Source organism: Pan paniscus, chromosome 6, assembly GCF_029289425.2.
Source record: "Pan paniscus chromosome 6, NHGRI_mPanPan1-v2.0_pri, whole genome shotgun sequence".
Lineage (NCBI taxonomy): Eukaryota > Metazoa > Chordata > Mammalia > Primates > Hominidae > Pan > Pan paniscus.
The window spans coordinates 53,147,402-53,168,819 of NC_073255.2; the positions used below are offsets into that span (position 1 = coordinate 53,147,402).

The window sequence follows — 21,418 nt, forward strand, 5'->3', positions numbered from 1 at the left end:
AATAATTCTATTAATATTACAGGGCTTTAAACTTCACAAAGCACCTTCTAATGATGGAAAAGAAGTTGCACACCCTTGAGGATGAACAAATGAACTTTCTTTTATCATTTGTGGAATTTTTTGAGAAATTATTGTTGCCTAATCTTTTTGACTCCTCCATTGTTCCCAGTTTCCACAGCCTCCCATCTCTCACAGAGGATATTCTGAATATAAGTTCTCTGTGGACAAATCATTTAAAAAGTTTAAAGAGAGACCCATCTGCCACTGATGCTCAGAAACTCTTGGAATTTGGCAACAAAGTGATTTGGAAAATGCAAACTCTCGAAAGTCACTGGATAAGGAAGGAACCAAAAAATCTTTTGAGATTCATGGAATTAATACTTTTTGAAATTAATCCCAAATTACTAGAATTATGGGTCTATGGCATTTCAAAAGGAAAAAGAGCTAAATTGGAAAACTTCTTTACACTTTTAAATTTTTCTGTCCCAGAAAATGAGATTCTGAGTACAAGTTTTAACTTTTCCCAGTTGTTCCATTCAGATTGGCCTAAATCACCAGCTATGAACATAGATTTTGTACGTTTAAGTGGGGCTATAATAACTAGTCTCCATGAATTTGGATTTTTGGAGCAGGAACAGATCTCAGAAGCTCTGAACACAGTCTATGCTATCAGGAATGTGTCTGATCTTTTCTCAGCCCTTTCTGAACCACAAAAACAAGAAGTTGATGAAATTTTGACTCACATACACCTAAATGACTTCCAGGACAAGGATTCAGCTTTACTTCTGCAAATTTATTCTTCATTTTACCGATATATTTATGAATTATTGAATATTCAGAGTAGAGGCTCTTCATTGACTTTCCTTACACAAATCTCAAAACACATTTTGGATATCATAAAACAATTTAATTTCCAAAACATCAGTAAAGCATTTGCATTTTTATTTAAGACAGCAGAGGTTCTTGGGGGAATTTCTAATGTATCTTACTGTCAGCAATTGCTTTCAATTTTTAACTTTTTGGAGCTTCAAGCCCAATCCTTCATGTCTACAGAGGGCCAAGAACTGGAAGTGATCCACACTACTTTGACAGGCCTCAAACAGCTGCTCATAATTGATGAAGATTTTCGTATTTCTTTATTTCAATATATGAGCCAATTCTTCAACAGTTCAGTAGAAGACCTATTGGATAATAAATGCTTGATTTCGGACAATAAACACATTTCTTCCGTAAATTATTCAACAAGTGAGGAGTCTTCATTTGTTTTTCCATTGGCACAAATTTTTTCAAACCTCTCAGCAAATGTCAGTGTGTTCAACAAGTTTATGTCCATTCACTGTACCATTTCATGGCTTCAAACGTGGACTGAAATCTGGGAAACCATATCTCAATTATTTAAGTTTGACATGAATGTTTTCACATCTCTTCATCATGGTTTCACTCAGCTTTTGGATGAATTGGAAGATGATGTGAAAGTCTCTAAAAGCTGCCAGGGTATATTTCCCACCCATAATGTTGCTAGACTCATATTAAATTTGTTTAAAAATGTAACTCAAGCCAATGACTTCCATAATTGGGAGGACTTCCTGGATCTCAGGGATTTTTTGGTAGCTTTAGGTAATGCATTAGTTTCAGTAAAAAAACTTAACTTGGAGCAAGTGGAGAAATCCCTTTTCACCATGGAAGCTGCCCTGCATCAGTTGAAGACATTTCCATTCAACGCAAGTACAAGCAGAGAGTTTTTAAATTCTCTGCTTGAAGTTTTCATTGAGTTTAGCAGTACCTCAGAATATATAGTCAGAAATCTAGATTCAATAAATGACTTTCTTTCAAATAATCTCACAAATTATGGAGAAAAATTTGAAAATATCATCACTGAGCTAAGAGAAGCAATAGTATTTCTTAGAAATGTATCACATGATCGAGATTTGTTTTCCTGTGCTGATATTTTCCAAAATGTTACTGAGTTTATTTTAGAAGATGGCTTTTTATATGTAAATACCTCACAGAGGATGTTACGTATTCTAGACATGTTAAATTCCACATTTTCCTCTGAGAACACAATTAGCAGTCTGAAAGGATGCATTGTATGGTTAGATGTCATAAACCATTTGTATTTGTTGTCTAACTCCAGTTTTTCACAAGGTCATCTTCAAAATATTTTGGGGAATTTCAGAGATATAGAAAACAAAATGAACTCTATATTAAAAATTGTAACTTGGGTGTTAAATATAAAAAAACCTCTTTGTTCATCAAATGGCTCATATATAAATTGTGTAAATATTTACTTGAAAGATGTAACTGACTTTCTAAATATTGTACTTACTACAGTCTTTGAAAAAGAGAAGAAACCTAAATTTGAGATTTTATTAGCTCTTTTAAATGATTCCACAAAGCAAGTAAGGATGAGTATCAACAACTTAACAACAGACTTTGATTTTGCATCTCAATCCAATTGGAGATATTTTACTGAATTAATTCTAAGACCAATAGAAATGTCAGATGAAATTCCTAATCAGTTTCAAAATATTTGGCTTCGTTTAATAACACTGGGGAAGGAATTTCAGAAGCTTGTAAAAGGTATTTATTTTAACATCCTGGAAAATAATTCCTCTTCTAAAACTGAAAACTTGTTAAACATATTTGCCACCAGTCCAAAAGAAAAGGATGTAAACAGTGTAGGCAATTCCATTTATCACTTAGCTAGTTACCTTGCCTTCAGCTTATCTCATGACCTCCAAAATTCACCAAAAATAATAATTTCACCTGAAATAATGAAAGTTACAGGTCTTGGTATTCAACTGATAAGGGATGTGTTCAACTCCTTAATGCCTGTAGTTCATCACACTAGTCCACAAAATGCAGGTTATATGCAAGCTTTGAAGAAGGTAACTTCTGCCATGCGTACTCTTAAGAAGGCAGACATAGACCTTTTAGTGGATCAGCTTGAACAAATTAGTGTAAACCTAATGGATTTCTTTAAGAATATCAGTAGTGTGGGAACTGGCAATTTAGTGGTCAATTTACTTGTTGGCTTGATGGAAAAATTTGTAGACAGCTCGCATTCTTGGAATGTTAATCATCTGCTGCAGCTCTCACGCCTGTTTCCTAAAGATGTTGTGGATGCTGTGATAGATGTGTACTATGTGCTTCCTCATGCTGTAAGGCTCCTGCAGGGAGTACCTGGTAAAAACATCACTGAAGGCCTCAAGGATGTCTACAGCTTCACACTCCTTCATGGCATAACCATTTCAAATATCACCAAGGAAGACTTCGCAATTGTGATAAAAATTCTTTTGGATACAATTGAATTAGTATCAGATAAGCCAGAAATTATTTCAGAGGCTTTAGCTTGTTTTCCTGTGGTTTGGTGCTGGAATCACACAAATTCTGGATTTCGGCAGAATTCAAAGATAGACCCCTGCAATGTCCATGGGCTCATGTCTTCTTCCTTTTATGGCAAAGTGGCCAGTATACTCGATCATTTCCACCTGTCTCCCCAAGGTGAAGATTCACCATGTTCAAATGAAAGCTCCCGAATGGAAATAACTAGGAAAGTGGTCTGCATAATTCATGAATTAGTGGACTGGAATTCTATTCTTCTGGAGCTCTCTGAAGTCTTCCATGTTAACATTTCTCTTGTGAAAACTGTGCAGAAATTTTGGCATAAGATATTACCGTTTGTCCCACCTTCAATAAATCAAACTAGGGATAGCATCTCTGAACTCTGTCCTAGTGGTTCCATAAAGCAAGTTGCTTTGCAAATCATAGAAAAACTTAAAAATGTCAACTTTACAAAAGTTACATCAGGTGAAAATATTCTTGACAAACTAAGTAGTTTAAACAAGATCCTTAACATTAATGAAGACACAGAGACATCTGTTCAAAATATTATTTCCTCAAATTTGGAAAGGACAGTACAATTGATTTCTGAAGACTGGAGCCTAGAAAAAAGTACGCATAATCTACTCTCTTTATTCATGATGCTCCAGAATGCAAATCTCACAGGTAGCAGTTTAGAAGCATTATCAAGTTTTATTGAAAAAAGTGAAACACCTTACAACTTTGAAGAACTATGGCCCGAGTTTCAACAAATCATGAAAGACCTAACCCAAGATTTTAGAATCAGACACCTGCTTTCTGAAATGAACAAAGGAATCAAAAGTATAAATTCAGTGGCTCTTCAAAACATAACTTTGCAGTTTGCCCATTTCCTGGAAATCCTGGATTCACCGTCATTGAAGACATTAGAAATTATTGAAGATTTTCTACTGGCCACAAAAAACTGGCTTCAGGAATATGCAAATGAGGATTACTCCAGAATGATAGAAACATTATTCATTCCTGTGACCAATGAGAGTTCGACTGAAGATATAGCTTTGTTAGCCAAAGCTATTGCTACTTTTGGGGGCTCTTTAAAAAATATATCTAGAGAAGGCAATTTTGATGTTGCCTTTCTTACCCATCTGCTAAATCAAGAACAGCTGACTAATTTCTCAGTTGTTCAGCTGCTTTTTGAAAACATCCTAATTAATTCGATCAATAACTTAGCTGGGAATTCTCAGGAAGCAGCTTGGAACTTAAATGATACTGACCTTCAAATAATGAATTTCATTAACCTTATCTTGAACCATATGCAGTCAGAAACTAGTAGGAAAAGAGTTCTCTCTCTGAGAAGCATAGTAGATTTCACGGAACAGTTTTTGAAAACATTCTTCTCCCTTTTGCTAAAGGAAGATTCTGAGAACAAAATATCTCTTCTGCTGAAATATTTCCACAAAGATGTTATTGCAGAGATGAGGTGAGTATACTTTTGCTTTGTGTCGTATATGCAGTTGCAATATATCTCAAACTACTTTATTTTCTGGAGTATAGACATGTCAAAAACAGTATTTGTATCTAATACCTTTGAAAGATCTTTGATGTAAATTTGTCTTAATAAATATTTTATCAAAATGTCAAGGTAAAAGAATTTTGATTACTGTCATCTAGTAAAATATAAACCCAGCCCAGGGTAATTAATCACATATTATTCTTACATTTTTAGATTATGAAAACAATTATGAATTCTATTTTATATGGATCTGAAAAATTAGTTTTCATAGCTGTACATGCATATACAGGATTGCCATAATTTGAATTGCTATACTAACTGTCTAATCACCAACTAAGGGCTTAAGTATCCTCAACCCAATGAATCTACTGTGGTATTTGCATTTAGAGACATAAACATTGATAATCACATTATCTTCTTTTCATATATCTTTAAAAATCTCATTTGAAGTTTGCCAGTGAAAAGGCTGGAGGGAAATTCCAATTTATTCCATGATGTCTGCTTTAGTCAAGTTTCAAGCAAGTAACAAAAATCATCAAAGGATTTAATCCAAGGAAATCAGCTTACACAATTTTGGGGGCTGGCTGAGTAAGTCTGCAATCAGTAGGGCCGACTGTCAGGAAGGGAGGCCCACAGTAGGCAGGGGCGCCCACAGCAGGCAGGGTCGCCGTGGGCATGAGTGAAAGCTCCTTGTCCACAGTGGTCAGGAAGGAAGACCAGGGGAAGGGAGAGCCACTGACTATGAATACCCAGCAGTGGTTTTGTGCCTCTAAGTTACAGAGGTTCTATGCCCTCTTTCAGAGTTTTCCTGGCCCACTCAGGACAGTATCCCTTCTGACTAATTTAAAGTTAACTGATCAGGGATTTTAACTCCATCTGCAAAATCTCTTTATAGCAACACCTAGGTTAGTGTTCGATTGAATAGCTGGGAGAAGATGTACTTATATTACAAAATGGCTATAACTCCCATCTATCCTAGAACTCTCATGAGGGAATCTCCCCTGTAGCCCACCCAGATGAGAAACATACAAGAAAGGGGCTTCTGCAGCTATTGTTTAGCCTAGTCACGTTGATACATCTGTCTGAGCAATTTGCTAGTACTTCTAAAGCTCAGAAAAATATAAATATGCTAACCGCTTTTCAGACACTTATCTCTTACATCAAGAATCACATTGTAGTCATTTTACTTTCTTTCCTAAGTAAAAGCCATTTTAACCTTTTTCATAAGCAAAAGTATGTGGCTTTTTAAGTTGCTAGGTTTAAAGAACTGTAACAGAATTTGTTCATGAAATTCCTCACTCTTTTCATTATTTGGCAACAAAATATTGAGTTTCATCTGAAATTATTTTAGCATGTCATCTTTTGCTCAGTATTATCTTCCCATGATGCTATTATAAAACAAATAACATAATATAAATCACTATGTATCTTAATATTTCCACTGTTAATGTATTAAAAATAAAATTAAAAGTATATATATATATATATTTACAGTTTTGTCCCAAAAGATAAAATTCTAGAAATTCTGAAACTGGATCAGTTTCTTACCCTGATGAAACAAGACAGATTAATGAACATTTTTTCAAGTTTAAAGGAGACTATATATCACCTAATGAAAAGTTCATTTGTATTAGACAATGGAGAATTTTATTTTGATACTCATCAAGGACTGAAGTTCATGCAAGATTTATTTAATGCCCTTCTCAGGGAAACTTCAATGAAAAATAAGACTGAAAATAATATAGACTTTTTCACAGTGGTGAGTCAGTTGTTTTTCCATGTGAATAAGTCTGAGGACCTCTTCAAACTCAATCAAGATCTTGGGTCAGCTCTTCACCTTGTAAGAGAATGTTCAACAGAGATGGCAAGACTTCTGGATACAATTTTACACTCTCCTAATAAGGACTTCTATGCTTTGTATCCTACCCTCCAAGAAGTTATACTTGCTAATCTAACGGATTTGCTTTTCTTTATAAATAATTCATTCCCTCTAAGAAACAGAGCAACATTAGAAATTACTAAGAGATTAGTTGGTGCTATTTCAAGAGCTAGTGAAGAAAGTCGTGTCCTGAAACCCCTCTTAGAAATGTCTGGGACTCTGGTCATGCTGTTGAATGACAGTGCTGACCTGAGAGATCTTGCCACATCAATGGACTCCATTGTGAAACTTCTTAAGCTGGTCAAGAAAGTTTCGGGGAAGATGGCCACAGTTTTTAAAACTCATTTTATCTCCAATACCAAGGACAGTGTGAAATTCTTTGACACTCTGTATTCCATCATGCAACAAAGTGTTCAAAATCTTGTGAAAGAAATAGCTACTTTAAAAAAAATAGATCATTTCACATTTGAAAAGATAAATGATTTGCTGGTGCCATTTCTTGACTTGGCCTTTGAAATGATTGGGGTAGAACCTTATATATCATCAAACTCTGATATTTTCAGTATGTCACCTAGCATACTCTCATATATGAACCAATCTAAGGACTTTTCTGATATTTTGGAAGAAATTGCTGAATTTTTAACATCTGTGAAAATCAACTTGGAAGATGTGAAGAGTCTTGCGGTAGCATTTAACAATGAGACTCAAACATTTTCTATGGATTCTGTCAACTTATGGGAAGAAATTCTGGGTTGCTTAGTTCCTATAAATAACATCACCAACCAAATGGACTTCTTATACCCTAATCCAATTTCCACTCATAGTGGCCCTCAAGATATAAAATGGGAAATAATTCATGAAGTGATCCCTTTTTTGGATAAAATATTATCACAAAACAGCACAGAAATAGGATCTTTCTTGAAGATGGTGATCGGTCTCACCTTAGAAGCTCTTTGGAAAAACTTAAAGAAAGATAATTGGAATGTTTCTAATCTGTTGATGACATTTACTCAGCATCCAGATAACCTTTTGAAAACCATAGAAACAGTTTTAGAGGCCTCCATTGGAATTAAAAGTGACTATGAAGGTGATTTGAATAAAAGTTTATATTTTGACACACCTTTGAGTCAGAATATAACTCATCATCAACTTGAAAAAGCAATCCATAATGTTTTAAGTAGAATAGCTCTCTGGAGGAAAGGGCTTCTGTTTAACAACTCTGAATGGATAACTTCCACAAGAACTTTGTTTCAGCCACTTTTTGAGATTTTCATTAAAGCAACCACCGGAAAGAATGTCACATCAGAAAAAGAAGAGAGAACCAAGAAAGAGATTATTGACTTTCCTTATAGTTTCAAACCACTTTTCTGTTTGGAGAAATACCTGAGAGGATTATTTGTATTGACTAAATACTGGCAACAAATCCCACTGACAGATCAAAGGTAATTAAAAAGCTGAATTCACTTTGTTTTTTTCTCTACCGCAGTAGCTATAAAATAGAACCATGCAGGAATTACAGTGAACCAGGGTAAGTAGTTCTTCTTGACTTCAACTTTCTTTACACTCTGAAGTTGGCTTCAACATAGAGCAATTCAGGTCCAGTCATTCTTTTTCATAATTCGACTCATTATTTGGCATTCAAATATAATTGCAATTTATTCAAAATATTTCAAAAGTAAATTATTTTATTCTCAGAAGCAAAAACCTCTTATTCTATTCACTCATCCCAAGACTAGCTGCATAAACAATTTTTCTGTTCATATCCTCTGGCAGCCAAGGGTCCTATGACTCAGTATACACACAAGAACATGAAGCTGCTTGCTTCACAGAAAATTATGCTTTCAGTTGTAGCTAACCACAGGAAAGGGCCAGGCAGCTGCTGGCTTCTGCACTTTTTTGATTCTGCCAGACTTCACGTGGTTGATCCACCTCCAAGCCCTCCTATCCCTGAATGTTATGTCCATAGAAACCTGTTCTTAAAAGCTCCAGTCTTGCTAGTTGTCATGCCTTGGAAGCAGTCTGTTGCCTTAGGTTGGAGACCCTGTGCCTCTTGATGTGCAGAGGCCCAGAGATGCTGCAGCTGTCCCTACCTGTCCTTTCTGTGGGTGAAAATACTGTTAGGGTGGTCCCTGGTCTCTGTTTCTCCCTGCTTTCCTCTCTGGCCCACATAGAGATTGGAGATGCCATGTCAACCCTGGTTCATTTGCCAGGCAGGATGACTTATTTTCTGTTGGTTCTATTACTCCAGAGCTGTACCTTGAATCCAGTCATGTTCTATGAGTTGGAAAGATGTCTTTAGTTGGTGAAACAGGTAGCCACTGGCACAAATAACTATTGCTACCTTGGAATTTGACTGCTAGTTTTCAGAGCTTCCTTCTTCATCTCCTCCTTGCTTCTGATGTCAAACTATATTTTGTTTGACTTTAGTGCTCTTCTCTGAATTGTCTGTTGAGCTGAGGTGGTCCTGGCAACCCCATTCTCCACCAATCTCAGGTTTTATCTCAAATTTTTCAGTTCTCCACAGAGGGAGTTTGTACCTTAGCTCTTCATACCATCGTGTTTTGACACCTTTTCAACATTTACCTTTGCATTTCAAAAGAATAGAACAAAAGAAGAAAGAAAAGCAAGTATTAAGCTTCTTGGCCACAAAATTGATGCTTTGAAATAATTCTGGAGACCTAAAGTTTTCTAAAGGTCCAGAATGTGTTATCTGTGTTTTCTTGTGTTCCTATGAAGAAAATATGATTATGCAGGGAGGGAGGATGGTTCTTACACGTGTGTTATAACTTAACCTACACAGTAGAGATGCACATGGGTTGCACATTTTTACCCTTTTATGTGATTGTATATATTTTTTTGCTAAGTGTTGTTGAGATGTGTGAAGTTTTCCAGCAGACTGTGAAGCCCTCGGAAGCCATGGAGATGCTGCAGAAAGTGAAGATGATGGTCGTACATGTGCTCACCATCATTGCAGGTGGGCTGCTCATATAACAAGTGCTCTGCAGTTGCCCTGTGCCAGTTTTCAGAACTCAGGTGTCAGAGAGATGAGTATATTGCACTTGAGTTTCTTTTAGAACAAAGCACAGCTGTCTTAGCCTGGCAACCAGGCCTTGAGGGATCTGCCCCTCCCAACCTCATTCCCACCACTGGGCCTCTACTCCAGCCAAATTGAACGGCCCGTTCCTGCCCCTTTGCTGGGTTTTCTGGTCTCTGTCTTTGCTCATGGAATGTGCTTCCCTTGTCTCCTTGACCTAAACTACAGCCGTACTCTGTGGCCTAGAGCTGGGGGTGTCTTGTCCAGAAGTGTTCCCCCATCTCCTTTACTGGCAAAGACCTTGAGGAGACTTTGATCACGTGCAGTACGGTACTTTCTTCTTTCTTACATTTCCTCCCTGTGCTACAGTCAATATTTTTTGAAGATAGAAACTGTGTCATAACCTTCTGTGTGCATTTCCTGATGGGTGCTGAGTAGTCCCTGCAGTAACCTAAATTCCCTACAGCCGTGGCACTTATTGCTGGTATCATAGTTTTTGGTGTCTTCTTTTCCTGCTGCAGTCTGTAAGCTTACTGGGAAGAGGATCAGTCTCTTGCTAAATTCTGTGTCTCCATAATACTCAGCATAGTGTCCAGCAATAGTGACTGTATTGTAAATGAATTAATTCATCTGCTAAGATGATACTTGCCAAATCCATTCCTGCACATTTCAGTGCAATCTCCTTTCAATGCCACTGCTGAAGGAGAGTCCCACGAGCTGCTTTAGAGGGTAACTAGATGATCTTAGGGCTTTTCTGAAAATGTGAACATTAGATTTTAGAGCACACTTGAGTCCATGGAATGGACCACAGTTGTTTAAGTAATTCACAGGTACACAGAGGTGCTGCCATCCTCTGGCCCAGTCTCCTGAGCAGGGCTGCCCAGAGCCCCCTCAGTGGGCTACTGGGCCTGAGTACCCTGTCTTAGCTGATGGCAGTGGGTTTTGACAACATGAATCGAAGCCCAGAAGAGGAGGGGAGGCGAGGAGAAATGGGGAAGCCAAGGGTGGATCCGATCAGATCAAGAGGGAAAGAAAAAAGTGAGGGGTCATCTGAGTAGGGCTTACTCCATATCCTGGCCCCGGACTCCCTGCCCCCTAGCTCATCTGATCCACATGTTCATTCTTCTGCCTTTCCTTGATTTACTCCTGGATCATTATTATTATTTCGATTACTATCAGGTTGTTATATTATGATTTGTAGATTACGTGTTATTTCCTCTGGAAAGCTTTTCTTCACCTACCCTGTCTGGGGTCACATGGCCTTAGCTCCTTGTTATGGCTCTTACTACCGTGTGCTATTCTGATGATGAACATGTGTCTCTTCTACAGTTGTGAGAACCCAAAGACTGTGCCTGTCTATTGATCACTACAAACCTGGCACATGGGGATTAGAACATGGGAAATGTTGATTGACATTTGTTGAATGAATGAATAAATGCCAGAATCCCTTCTATACTTACGTCATGTTTCACTGGAATTACTAAATGTGAAATCTGTTCACGGGGGAGTGCTCAGCAGTGAGAAGTAGTGGGTGGGCTGTTGGCATGTTCTGGGCCTATTTTGTACGACTGAGCAAACTGTGGGGGCCTGGGGAGGATGTTGTAGAGAGGAGTCTGGTTTACCCAGGAAGGGGCACAGTGGACGTATTCCCAACATCCACTATCAGAAGAGGAAGGGTTACCGGCCCCAGGATGGCTAATTGGTGGGTGTGGGCCCCTGAGTCTGTGAGCCAGGAGTATGGACCAGTATGGGGAGCGGTATGGAGGAGAAATGAGCCTTGGGCAGAACCAGCATGTCAAATCCATTTTTCAAAACAAAGAAGATAAATTTTTCTTTGTATTGATAAGTGCTAGAAAGAAGCTAAAGTATGGCCATGAGGGTGAGAGTGAGGGGTGGAGGAGAGGAGAAGACCTTGGGGGTGCAGTTCTGGGTGAGGATATTTCAGGTGAGACTTGCGTAGTGAGGATGTGTGTCTGCCATGCTCATGGTTATATCTCCCCAGGGTTTAGGAAACATCCTGACATAGGCATGATAGGCATTCAATCAATATGTGTAGAAGGATTGGATAGGTCAATGCATGAGAGCTGGCACTAGGTTGGGCACTTGTGACTGCTTGAGTTAATCTACACAATCACTGATGGGCTTCAGACTAGTGTGCTGGGACTCGTGGTCTGTAAGGCTGCCTCCTTACTGTCACGATGGGGCACTCAGGATTATATACCTTCATGACTGGTAAGGCTTTATTGCCCCAAATGTCTTCGAGGGCAGAGTCAAACATGACTGTTAAAACAAGTGATGTCGTGAGAAGTGGTGTAATGGAAGAAGCAGGCGCTTTGAGATTGAACAGGCTGAGTTCCTTGATTCATGCTGAGTGACACAGCGTAGCTTCTGAATCTCTGTGAGCCTTGAAGAAAACATAGGGGAACACCTATTTCAACCTATGTGAGAGGATTAAATAAAATGAGTCACCTCCAAGGGGCTTATCCTTAGGAGATGCCTTGAACATGCTAGTTGCCCTGTCCTGCAAGTTGAAGATGCATCTCCCTGCATGCCATTGGGAAAACTACTTCTCAGCTTAGAGGGCTAGTTCATAAGTAAAAACTGGTAATTTAGGGACTGTCTATCACAGGGTTAGTTCTAATCTGCTCACTCATCCCTTTTTTTGTAATACAAATGGTTGTTTGAATGGAAGAATTGATTGGTCATTGGGTCTAAGAAACATGGAAAAGGAGTAAGAAACAGAGGGAGAAGTGGGACAAGCTTGATTTAAAAATGAAACCCCAACTGCTGTGTAGGGGTTTTGCATGTTTTTTTTTCTTTTAAGATAATCTGTATTTCCAATTAGATGTTATGAACATTGGTGATTAGGAATATTGCTTTCTGTTGTCAAATAGAAATCAGTAAAGCGTTACAATCTAAGTACAAGTTAGGATGGTTGGTACATGATTTCAGCATTTGGAAGTGTGCTCAGGTAAAATTCAAATCAAACTTCTTCCTCGTTCTTGAATGCTTGTCTTCCATATTGAATTCAGCCATCTTTGAAGACACAATTATTTGGACATTTCACAGTCAGCTAATATAATGGTTTTTAAATGAATTAAACATTCATTAATGTATGAATTTATATTTATTTTGCCATTCTGTATTGCAGCTGCTAAATTAATATAGCATACTTGAGATTACATTAGTAACAGATAATTAATTTTTAATTTTTATATTTTATTTCAAGGAAACTCAAGCATAACTAACATTTAAACTGCCACCCCACTGTCCTTATTGAATTGTTACTCCATCCTGTAGAATAGGAGGGCAGTGACAGATCCCATAAAGTTAAAGGGATGGGGTGGAATTGACCAATGTGGGCAAATAGCCCCTCCTCTCCCATCATATAAAGGGAACAAGAGTAAGATCTGTTATTATTATTGTTGCTGAAAATGCACTATATTTTCATCATATCACAGAGTTGAGTTCAGTATCTCCAGGAGGAAAGTGACAACTTTCCTTCTCCTGATCTAGTGCTTTAAAGATGCCAAGGACAATGCAGGAGAGCTCATGCAACGGAAGGAACCTCAGTGGGCAGCTACTTTAATCTTCCAGTTTCCCTAATTGACAAATTGAGGCCCAGAGAGTGAGAGTGAGTTTCCCAGGGTTTCAGAGTGAAGCAGTCAGAGCCCATTTCCAGTTGAAGAGACCTGAGAGGGTCCATGGGGCTGAAGGGAGGAGAGGAAAGGGGTCCAGAGAGCGCTGGCAGATCTGGAAAGCCAGAGTGGGTCTGAATGTGTCCTTGGAGCCAAGAAGAGGGGCCACAGCAAGTAGGAAGGGCTGGAGCCAGGGATTTGAAGAGGCAATGAGAGGTGGAGAAAGAGGGTACCCGGGAAAGTTGGAGGAGTCAAGGCTCAAAACCAGCTCTTGTTAGTGTCGAGACAGTTGTCAAGTGTCCTTGAGGGTGGTGCCTTTGAGGGCAGGCTTCAAGACGTGTTAGATGTGAGGCACATGGAGACCAGATGGCCTGACAGCCCAGCACTGCATCCCATGATCATATCATCCCTGACCTAACCTTGCAGGAATGCTGGGCTTGGTCACTGTCGACTCCACGTTGTCATTTTACATTGAGGAAGCAAGGGGCTGACACAGCCCACAGCTTGCCTGATGCCATACATTACATCAGCTTTTTCAGGATGCATTCTCTGCTCTTTTAGGTTTGAACAACATAACTTATAAACACATTATTGTGTCTTCTCCAGACCAGAGGATATGTTTATGCTTAAAGATAAGTGCTGTGATATATAACAGCACATTATTACCTTCATTTCAAATTTTAATAAGAGATTACTTAAGTGACACATTTTACATTTCCTACAATAAAGATACCTGTCTTTGAAATTAGTAAAATAAGATTAATGAGAAAAGAAAAACAAATAAGGCATCAAGGTGGGTTGCTTCTGGAAAGCATGACTTTGGATATATTGTGTCTACTCTGCATTTTATGTGGTTGAAAACTGTTTTAGTAATTAATACATTTTATATTTTAGAGTAGTTTTAGATTCACAGCAACCTTGAATGGAAGGTGCAGGGATTTCCCATATACTCCCTTCCCCACCATAGCCTCCCTCATTATCACAGTGGCACATTTGTTACAATTGATGAACCCACACTGACACAGCATCATTCCGAGTCCACAGTTCACATTGGGCTTTGCTCTTGGTGTTGGCATTCTATGGGTTAGGACAAGTGTATAAGGACATACATCCAGTGTTACAGTATCACACACAGGGTTTTACTGCCTGAAAAATCCTCTGTGCTCTGCCCATTCATCTCTCCCACCCCTCTAGCCCCTAGCAACCACGGATCTTTTTACTGTCTCCATAGTTTTTGTCTTTTCCAGCACGTCATTGAGTTGAAATCATACAATATGTAGCCTTTTCAGATGGGCTTCTTTCACTTAGTAATATGCTGGAACTGTTTTTTCCCTCCCTCCCTCCCTCCCTCCCTTCCTTCCCTCCCTCCCTCCCTCCCTCCCTCCTTCCTTCCTTCCTTCCTTTTTTTTTCAGACAGTCTCGCTCTGTCGCCCAGGCTGGAGTGCAGTGGTGCGACCTCGGCTCATTGCAACCTCTACCTCCTGGGTTCAAGCAATTCTCCTGCCTCAGCCTCCTGAGTAGCTGGGATTACAGGTGCCCGCCACCATGCCCGGTTAATTTTTGTATTTTTAGTAGAGACGGGGTTTTACCACATTGGCCAGGATGGTCTCGATCTCCTGACCTCGTGATCTGCCCACCACGGCCTCCCAAAGTGCTGGGATTACAGGCGTGAGCCACTGTGCCTGGCTCAGAACTTTTTATAAAGGACTTTTGAGAAACAATTTATTATTAATAATTTAAGAGTCAGGATAACATTTTTTTCTAATTAAAAAAAGATTTTATTTCTTATAAAAATGTATTTTATTTTCTGTCATGACCAAGCATCTAGGAGGTACAAAGCCCTGTGCTAGGTGCCACAATGACAGGAAGGCAGTGATAAGAAAATTTGCCTGTGGCAGGTCTTGTGCAGATGGATTTATCGTGCAGTGGGAGGTGAGCACACAGGCATCTGCGCAGCAGGGAGGGGAGGGGCTTTGCTCAGCCTGGGAAAGGTGGGTGTCTGGAGGCAGAACTCTAAAAGATACGTAGATTCAGGAAGGGAGAGTGATGCCTTGTATCTGATGGCCTTGAGGAGACAGGAGGGACATAGGGCATGAGTGCAGAGACGTGGAGGTACCTGAGGCTGCGGAAAGACATTGGATGCAACATGGAGCCTTTGCACAGATTCCTGTAATGGGGGATCTCCTTTGGGGAAGAGCCTTGTGGATCAGAGCTTAAGGCAGATTGGAAGGGTGAGGTGGGAGTGGGACTGTTAAGAGCACAGCAGTTTCCTGGGCGTGATCTATGGGTGCTGGACAGACGCACAGATGGAGAGACATTGGGAGGTCACGCTGAGCAGATGGGGAGGTTGGTTGGCTGTGAGGACCAGGGGGAGGAGAGTCATGACTGGCTTCCAGGAAGTGACTTGTGAGGCATGGGGCATGGAGAAGACCACACATAGACAGTGTGTAATTCATCCTTCAAACTGGGGCACTTTTGAGAATGACAGAGGGCACTGTTCATAACCATGCAACAATAGGTAAAGCAAGTCTGTCCTGGGCAAACTGGGGTGAATGGGTACCCCACTTGTAGGGGATACAGGGAAAGGAGCCAGTTTGAGGAGGTAGAGATAATTAATATTTACAAAATCAATTAGGCCCAGAAAAGCAAAATCTTTATTTTATTACATTTGGAACTCAAAAGGCACAGCTTTACCCTCATCATCTGAATGTTCATCTTGATGATTTAAGAAATGTTTAGGAATTTGTATCACTTTGAATCTTTAAAAAGTGATTTTGTGAGCGTGGCTAGTTCAGGAGAGGACTGTCTATTAATTATTTCTCTGTGTGTTTCCTCTGGCAGAAAACCCTTCCTGGACCAAGGACATTTTGTGTGCTACTCTGAGTTGCAAGCAAAGTGGGATAAGGCATCTCATTTTATCTGCTATACGAGGGGTCACTTTGGCGCAGGACCACTTCCAGGTTTGTCGTCTTTAATATTTCAGAGAATTTCATGTTCATGACTATTGGCCCTTGCAAGGCAGTCCAGTTATTCAAACTTGCTGCTTCGTTCTTATAACTACAGCAATGGTGTCATACACAGTCTTGTTGTAAGCTGGGCTTGCAGAATGACTGCTCACCCTTCCTCCCTCTTGGCCTCTCCCAGTGGTGTGCTGGGTTGAGTGGCACTGAGTTGAGAGATCAGATTGTTAAATTTTCAGGAATTTTGCAAGCTGGTTGTTAAACATAGATGTCATCATTATAAATAAATTATATAAACTTATGATGAAATAAATCACGTTAGAAACACAAGTAATAATTACTCAAGATTCATCACCTCCTAATTATTTTAGTATGTTTTACTGTTGTCTCTCTTCCTGAGATGATTTGCTTTTGTTGTATCCACATGATGGAAATACTATGTAGTCTTGTGCTAAGTGCAGTTCTTCCCATCTCTATGTTTAATGACGTTATGGTGGCAGCATGAACTGGGCCATGCAGGAGCATTTGCACCATGGAAATTGGCAAGTGCTCCAAATCAGAATTTTTTTTTTTTTCTGGAGAGTTAGTTTTTAAATATTTACCAGCCCAACACTGGCTCTAACTCATTGAATACACTGGCTAGTACCAAAAATTGATGGCTGAATGGGAACCAGCGTAGCAATTTCCTTTTTATTAAATTGGACACATGCCCAATAGGCTCCCATGCAGGGTCTCCAACTATAGCTGAATCAGACAATGTGTCTCTTATTTGGGCCCCACTCTTTTGTCCTAGAATTAAAGACCCCTGGGCCCCTAGGTCGGCCTGATCCCCCTGACAAGCTTGGACAATGGTGATGTCCTTCCAACAATGCAGTGAAGACCTGTCTCTCTTCTAGTTCTGGTTCTGAATGTTGTTTCTTGCTTTTGTGATCCATATTATCTGTGAGTATGAGATTATCACAGAAAGCAGAGAAATAGATGATGCCGAGAGAGATGAGAGATAGCCATGCCAGACTCCCACAGCATGGCAAGGGTGTCGAATGCCATGCCTTGGTGAAGTGTCAGGAGGGAGTGAGAGCTGCTGATCTCTAATCAATGTCTTGTGGCCTTTGGAGGAGTGGTGCCTGTCAGCAGGAAGCCCTGAGCAGTCCCTAGCAATGATTGACTTTACAACCCCAAATTTACATTGATTTTTTTAGAACATCAAATTCTTATTTCCAGGTTTTGCAGATCTTTGTCAGGTATTAAATGTGGATACAGGAAAAAAAAAAAGCCTCACAGACAATTTTTTTTGAAACGGAGTCTTGCACTGTTGCCTAGGCTGGAGTGCAATGGTGCAATCTCGGCTCACTGCAACCTCTGCCTCCCGGGTTCAAGTGATTCTTCTGCCTCAGCCTCTTGAGTAGCTGGGATTACAGGTGCCAGCCAGCACGCCTGGCTAATTTTTTGTATTTCTTGGTAGAGATGGGGTTTCACTATGTTGGCCAGGCTGGTCTCGAACTCCTGATCTCGTGATCTGCCCACCTCGACCTCCCAAAGTGCTGGGATTACAGGCATGAGCCACCACGCCCGGCCCCTCACAGACAATTTTTTAGTGATGAGTGAAGGTTACAATAATAAAATAGTCAAGAGACTCCAGCTTTCAAAGCAACTGACTCAAAGACTGTATTTATAGTTCAAATTGTTATATGATTGTCAACAAGTCTGGCTGGTAACAGTTGAGTTAGTTTTGATAAAGAGCAGAAGTTCCTGTCTTTAATGACAAAAATAGTATGTTGCTTATCTCAGGATGCAAAGCTTTTAAGATGGGTCTGTGGTTCAAGGGCTTCAAGTATGTGAGACTTTTAGAAATACAAATCTTTTTCAGGCTGTGGGATATGAAGTCGCCAACAGAGATGGGCAAAAAGCACACTGCCATTTGCTAGTTTTCAGTATCTAAATAAATATTTTAAATATAGTTTTCTCAGTAGCAACATGGAATTCCCATTTAGAGAGAAAGTTTCAGCTGATTGAATCGATATGACAAAAGTTTGGGGCTGTCAACTCCTTACCCTCTTCCACCCTTTGTTCCAAATAGTAGAAAGTAGCAATAAGGAAATGAATGGGGCAGAAATTAAATTTCAAAAATGACAGAAAGTGCCCACTGTATTTCCTGGGATAAGCTGAGTTGGAGAATGCAGCTGGAACTTCAGGTTGGGTGGGAGCTTCCTACTGCCTCTCTAGATCTAGACCTTTGGGTCCACCTGTATACACTTATCCAGTATTTCTTGATTCTAGGCCTGATGTAGCTGGAGAAGGAGAGTCTGATAGGTGCTGCCTTTTCCACGTGGTGGTTTTACCTGATCCCAAAAGTATAGCCTGATGAATTTCAATCTCAACTTTGGCCTAGATGCTTCTGCTTACCTGGAGCCTGGTACACCTGTGCTGAAGAAACTTGGAATTTTTCTTCCAGTAGTCCTTGCTACTGGGGTAGAATGTGCACTTTTCTACTTTATAATCCCCTCTATGTCAAAATTATTATTTTATTAAATTTAAGAATAACATCCATAGCAGGAATATTATAAATGCATTGAATGAAAATTAATTTGCATGCAGTTACAAATTACGAACTAGAGGTTCTTTGCTATAAGGGAATACTCCATGGCAGAGCCCTCATGCAGTGGGTTTAATTCAATCTATGTTCTCAGGAGTGAGTTGGCCCCTAAGGGGATACTCATCTGTATCTATTGTTCTGACCTAGTTGTATTTCTGCATTGATATGCTACAAAAAGGGATCTCTTTGGAGCAAGGAGAATACCAAGCCTGTGAAATGCCTGGGTGAGAGAATTGGAGAAGGTTTAGAGAGCTTCACACTCAGGAAAAAAAAAAAAAAAGAGAAAAGAAGAAAAAAGCAGAGTGTGAAAATCCAAGGGCTTCTATGCATGTTATTAGAAATGTGCATGTAGCTTGGAGTCTTGAGGCTGGACCTAGACATCTCTCTGCCTTGCAGATGCTCTTCCTGAGTTTGCTACCATCCTTTTTCTTTCTGCTTTGCTGTGGTGACATTCAGACATCAGACAATAAATGGGGTCTGTGCACATTAGGGGCAGTGGGTGGGTGAAGGCTGGAGGAGGCTGTGTCTCTTCTGGTAGAGCAGTCAGCGGAAACCTAAGTGAAGAAAGGAAAGAAGTCTGTACTCTTGAGCCCTGTCACACGATAGAAAATGGAGACGGGCTTGAGCTGAGCACTCCTTGTCAGACCCCTTCAGGTGTTACTCACACAATGCAGGGGTTCAGTTGCTTGGTGGGTATCAACCCAATGACCACAACCAAGGAGGATTTAACAATGAGATTTAAGTAAGGAGAACACCAGGGATGGTTCCCAAAGTAGTGCCTCTGAGCTGGGGACGGGTTAGGTTTTATAAACATTGTGTAATGAGGATCTGATTGACTGGATCCTGCCATGGGTGATGCCAGAGCTCAATCCAGTTGGATCCTGGATCCTGCCATGCAATGTCCGCTTCTGAATTCAATCCCCGCTCCTCAGTCCGAGCACTCCAGCTCCCCCTGTGGTTGCACACTAGTTCATCCAGGCATGCTCGGGTTATGTGACCTGAGGGTCCATGGCAACTGAAAAACTACTCACAACTTTGTTACGTAAAAGTTGAACCAGATTGGCCTGGTGCGGCTAACATAGACAGCAGACACCACTCCACCTGCCCAGTCCGTCAACCTTCACATGCGGAATCTCACTCCTCACCTCTGGCTTCTGAGCCCGGCATTGACACAGACTCAGCCACGCCCATCCCCACGTCACTCAGCTCCCGGCACTTTCCCTGGGCTCCTCTTGCATCCTTGATCGACTGTCTCCAATTCCACACCTGGCTCCTCTATGTGGCAGAAGGACCCAGGCTGTCTCCAGACCCTTTCTGTTCTCAGTCTGTGCTCACATGCTAGGGAATCTTATGCAGATTCATTTGCAACCTAAAAATCCCAATTACTTCCTGACAACTTCCAAATTTCCTTCTCCAGCCAACACCTCCCCTGACCTTCATGCTCATGTGTTCAGCTGCATTCCCGCTCAGATGTCAAACAGGCCCCTCAACTTTACTCATCTGAAAAAAAACCTCTTCATCTTTCCATGTAATTTTTCCCACCCCTGGTGTTCTTTGCCTCAGATGCCAGGGACAACAACCTTGGCATGCTTGTTTAGTCTTTCTTCTTCTTCTTATTTTTTTTCAGTTAGAAAACTCTTCCTTCTACCTTCCAAATGTTTCCCTGATATGGCCATGTTCCACCACCTCCACCAGCACCTTTCAGATATGAGCCAGCTCTCCCTTCCTCCTCCCCTTGCCTCGATCCCTAATGCGGTAGCCAGAGTGATCCTTCCAAAACATCATCAGATGGTGTTACTCCTTTGCTGAGAGTGTCCAGCGTCTTCCAGTCTTTTTTGGAATAAGTGTCCGATTTCTAAGGGAGGCCACTGCTAGGTCCTGCTGTCTGGGTGGCATATCTCTCCTTCTGCCCTCCCCGGCACTCTCTTCTCCACCTTGCTGGCTCCTTTGCACTCACCTCAGGGCCTTTGCACTTGCTGCTCCCGCACCTGCAGTGTGCTTCCCTAATGATGATAAGGAGGGTTGTACACCTTCCTCTTGCACCTCCAGCACTGCCCCCACCCCTGCCTTATTTTCCTCCAGGTCACCTGTGACATGCTGACCAGTTTGCCCCTACAGCTGTCTGCTGGTAGTGTTCCTGCACTGGGGTGTGAACCTCATGGAGGTAGGAGTTTTGTCTCCTGTGTTCACAGCTCTCAGTCCAGCACCTAGCCTGGGCCTGGCACTTGGCAGGTGCTCCATAAGTATTTTTTGAATGAATGAATGAATGAATAGTCCTATAGGATTTCTGTTCACGTTCCACTCCCAAATCACGTGGGAAGAAAAGAAACTTATAAAATGAATGACAATAATAGATGAATTAGAGTCAAGAAGTTGCATGCTTTGTAATAATCTATTGGCTGGTTTAGTTCCCCCCACAGTGAGATTTTGTGGTTTGGTTGAGGTGGTGGTGACAGTGGCATGAGTGCTCTGATCATGGA

At 40.6% G+C, this 21,418-nt stretch overlaps 1 protein-coding gene across 2 annotated transcripts in view; it reads left to right on the top strand.

Moving 5' to 3' along the window:
- Positions 1 to 21,418, top strand: part of ABCA13 (ATP binding cassette subfamily A member 13) — a 513,749-nt gene that overhangs the window by 100,620 nt on the left and 391,711 nt on the right. For both annotated transcript variants that reach the window (XM_063606228.1, XM_003805826.7), the window contains exons 17-20: positions 23 to 4,801; positions 6,329 to 8,155; positions 9,578 to 9,687; positions 16,227 to 16,345. In XM_063606228.1, the coding sequence (XP_063462298.1) occupies positions 23 to 4,801; positions 6,329 to 8,155; positions 9,578 to 9,687; positions 16,227 to 16,345 (6,835 nt within the window). The remainder of the gene's footprint in view (positions 1 to 22; positions 4,802 to 6,328; positions 8,156 to 9,577; positions 9,688 to 16,226; positions 16,346 to 21,418) is intronic.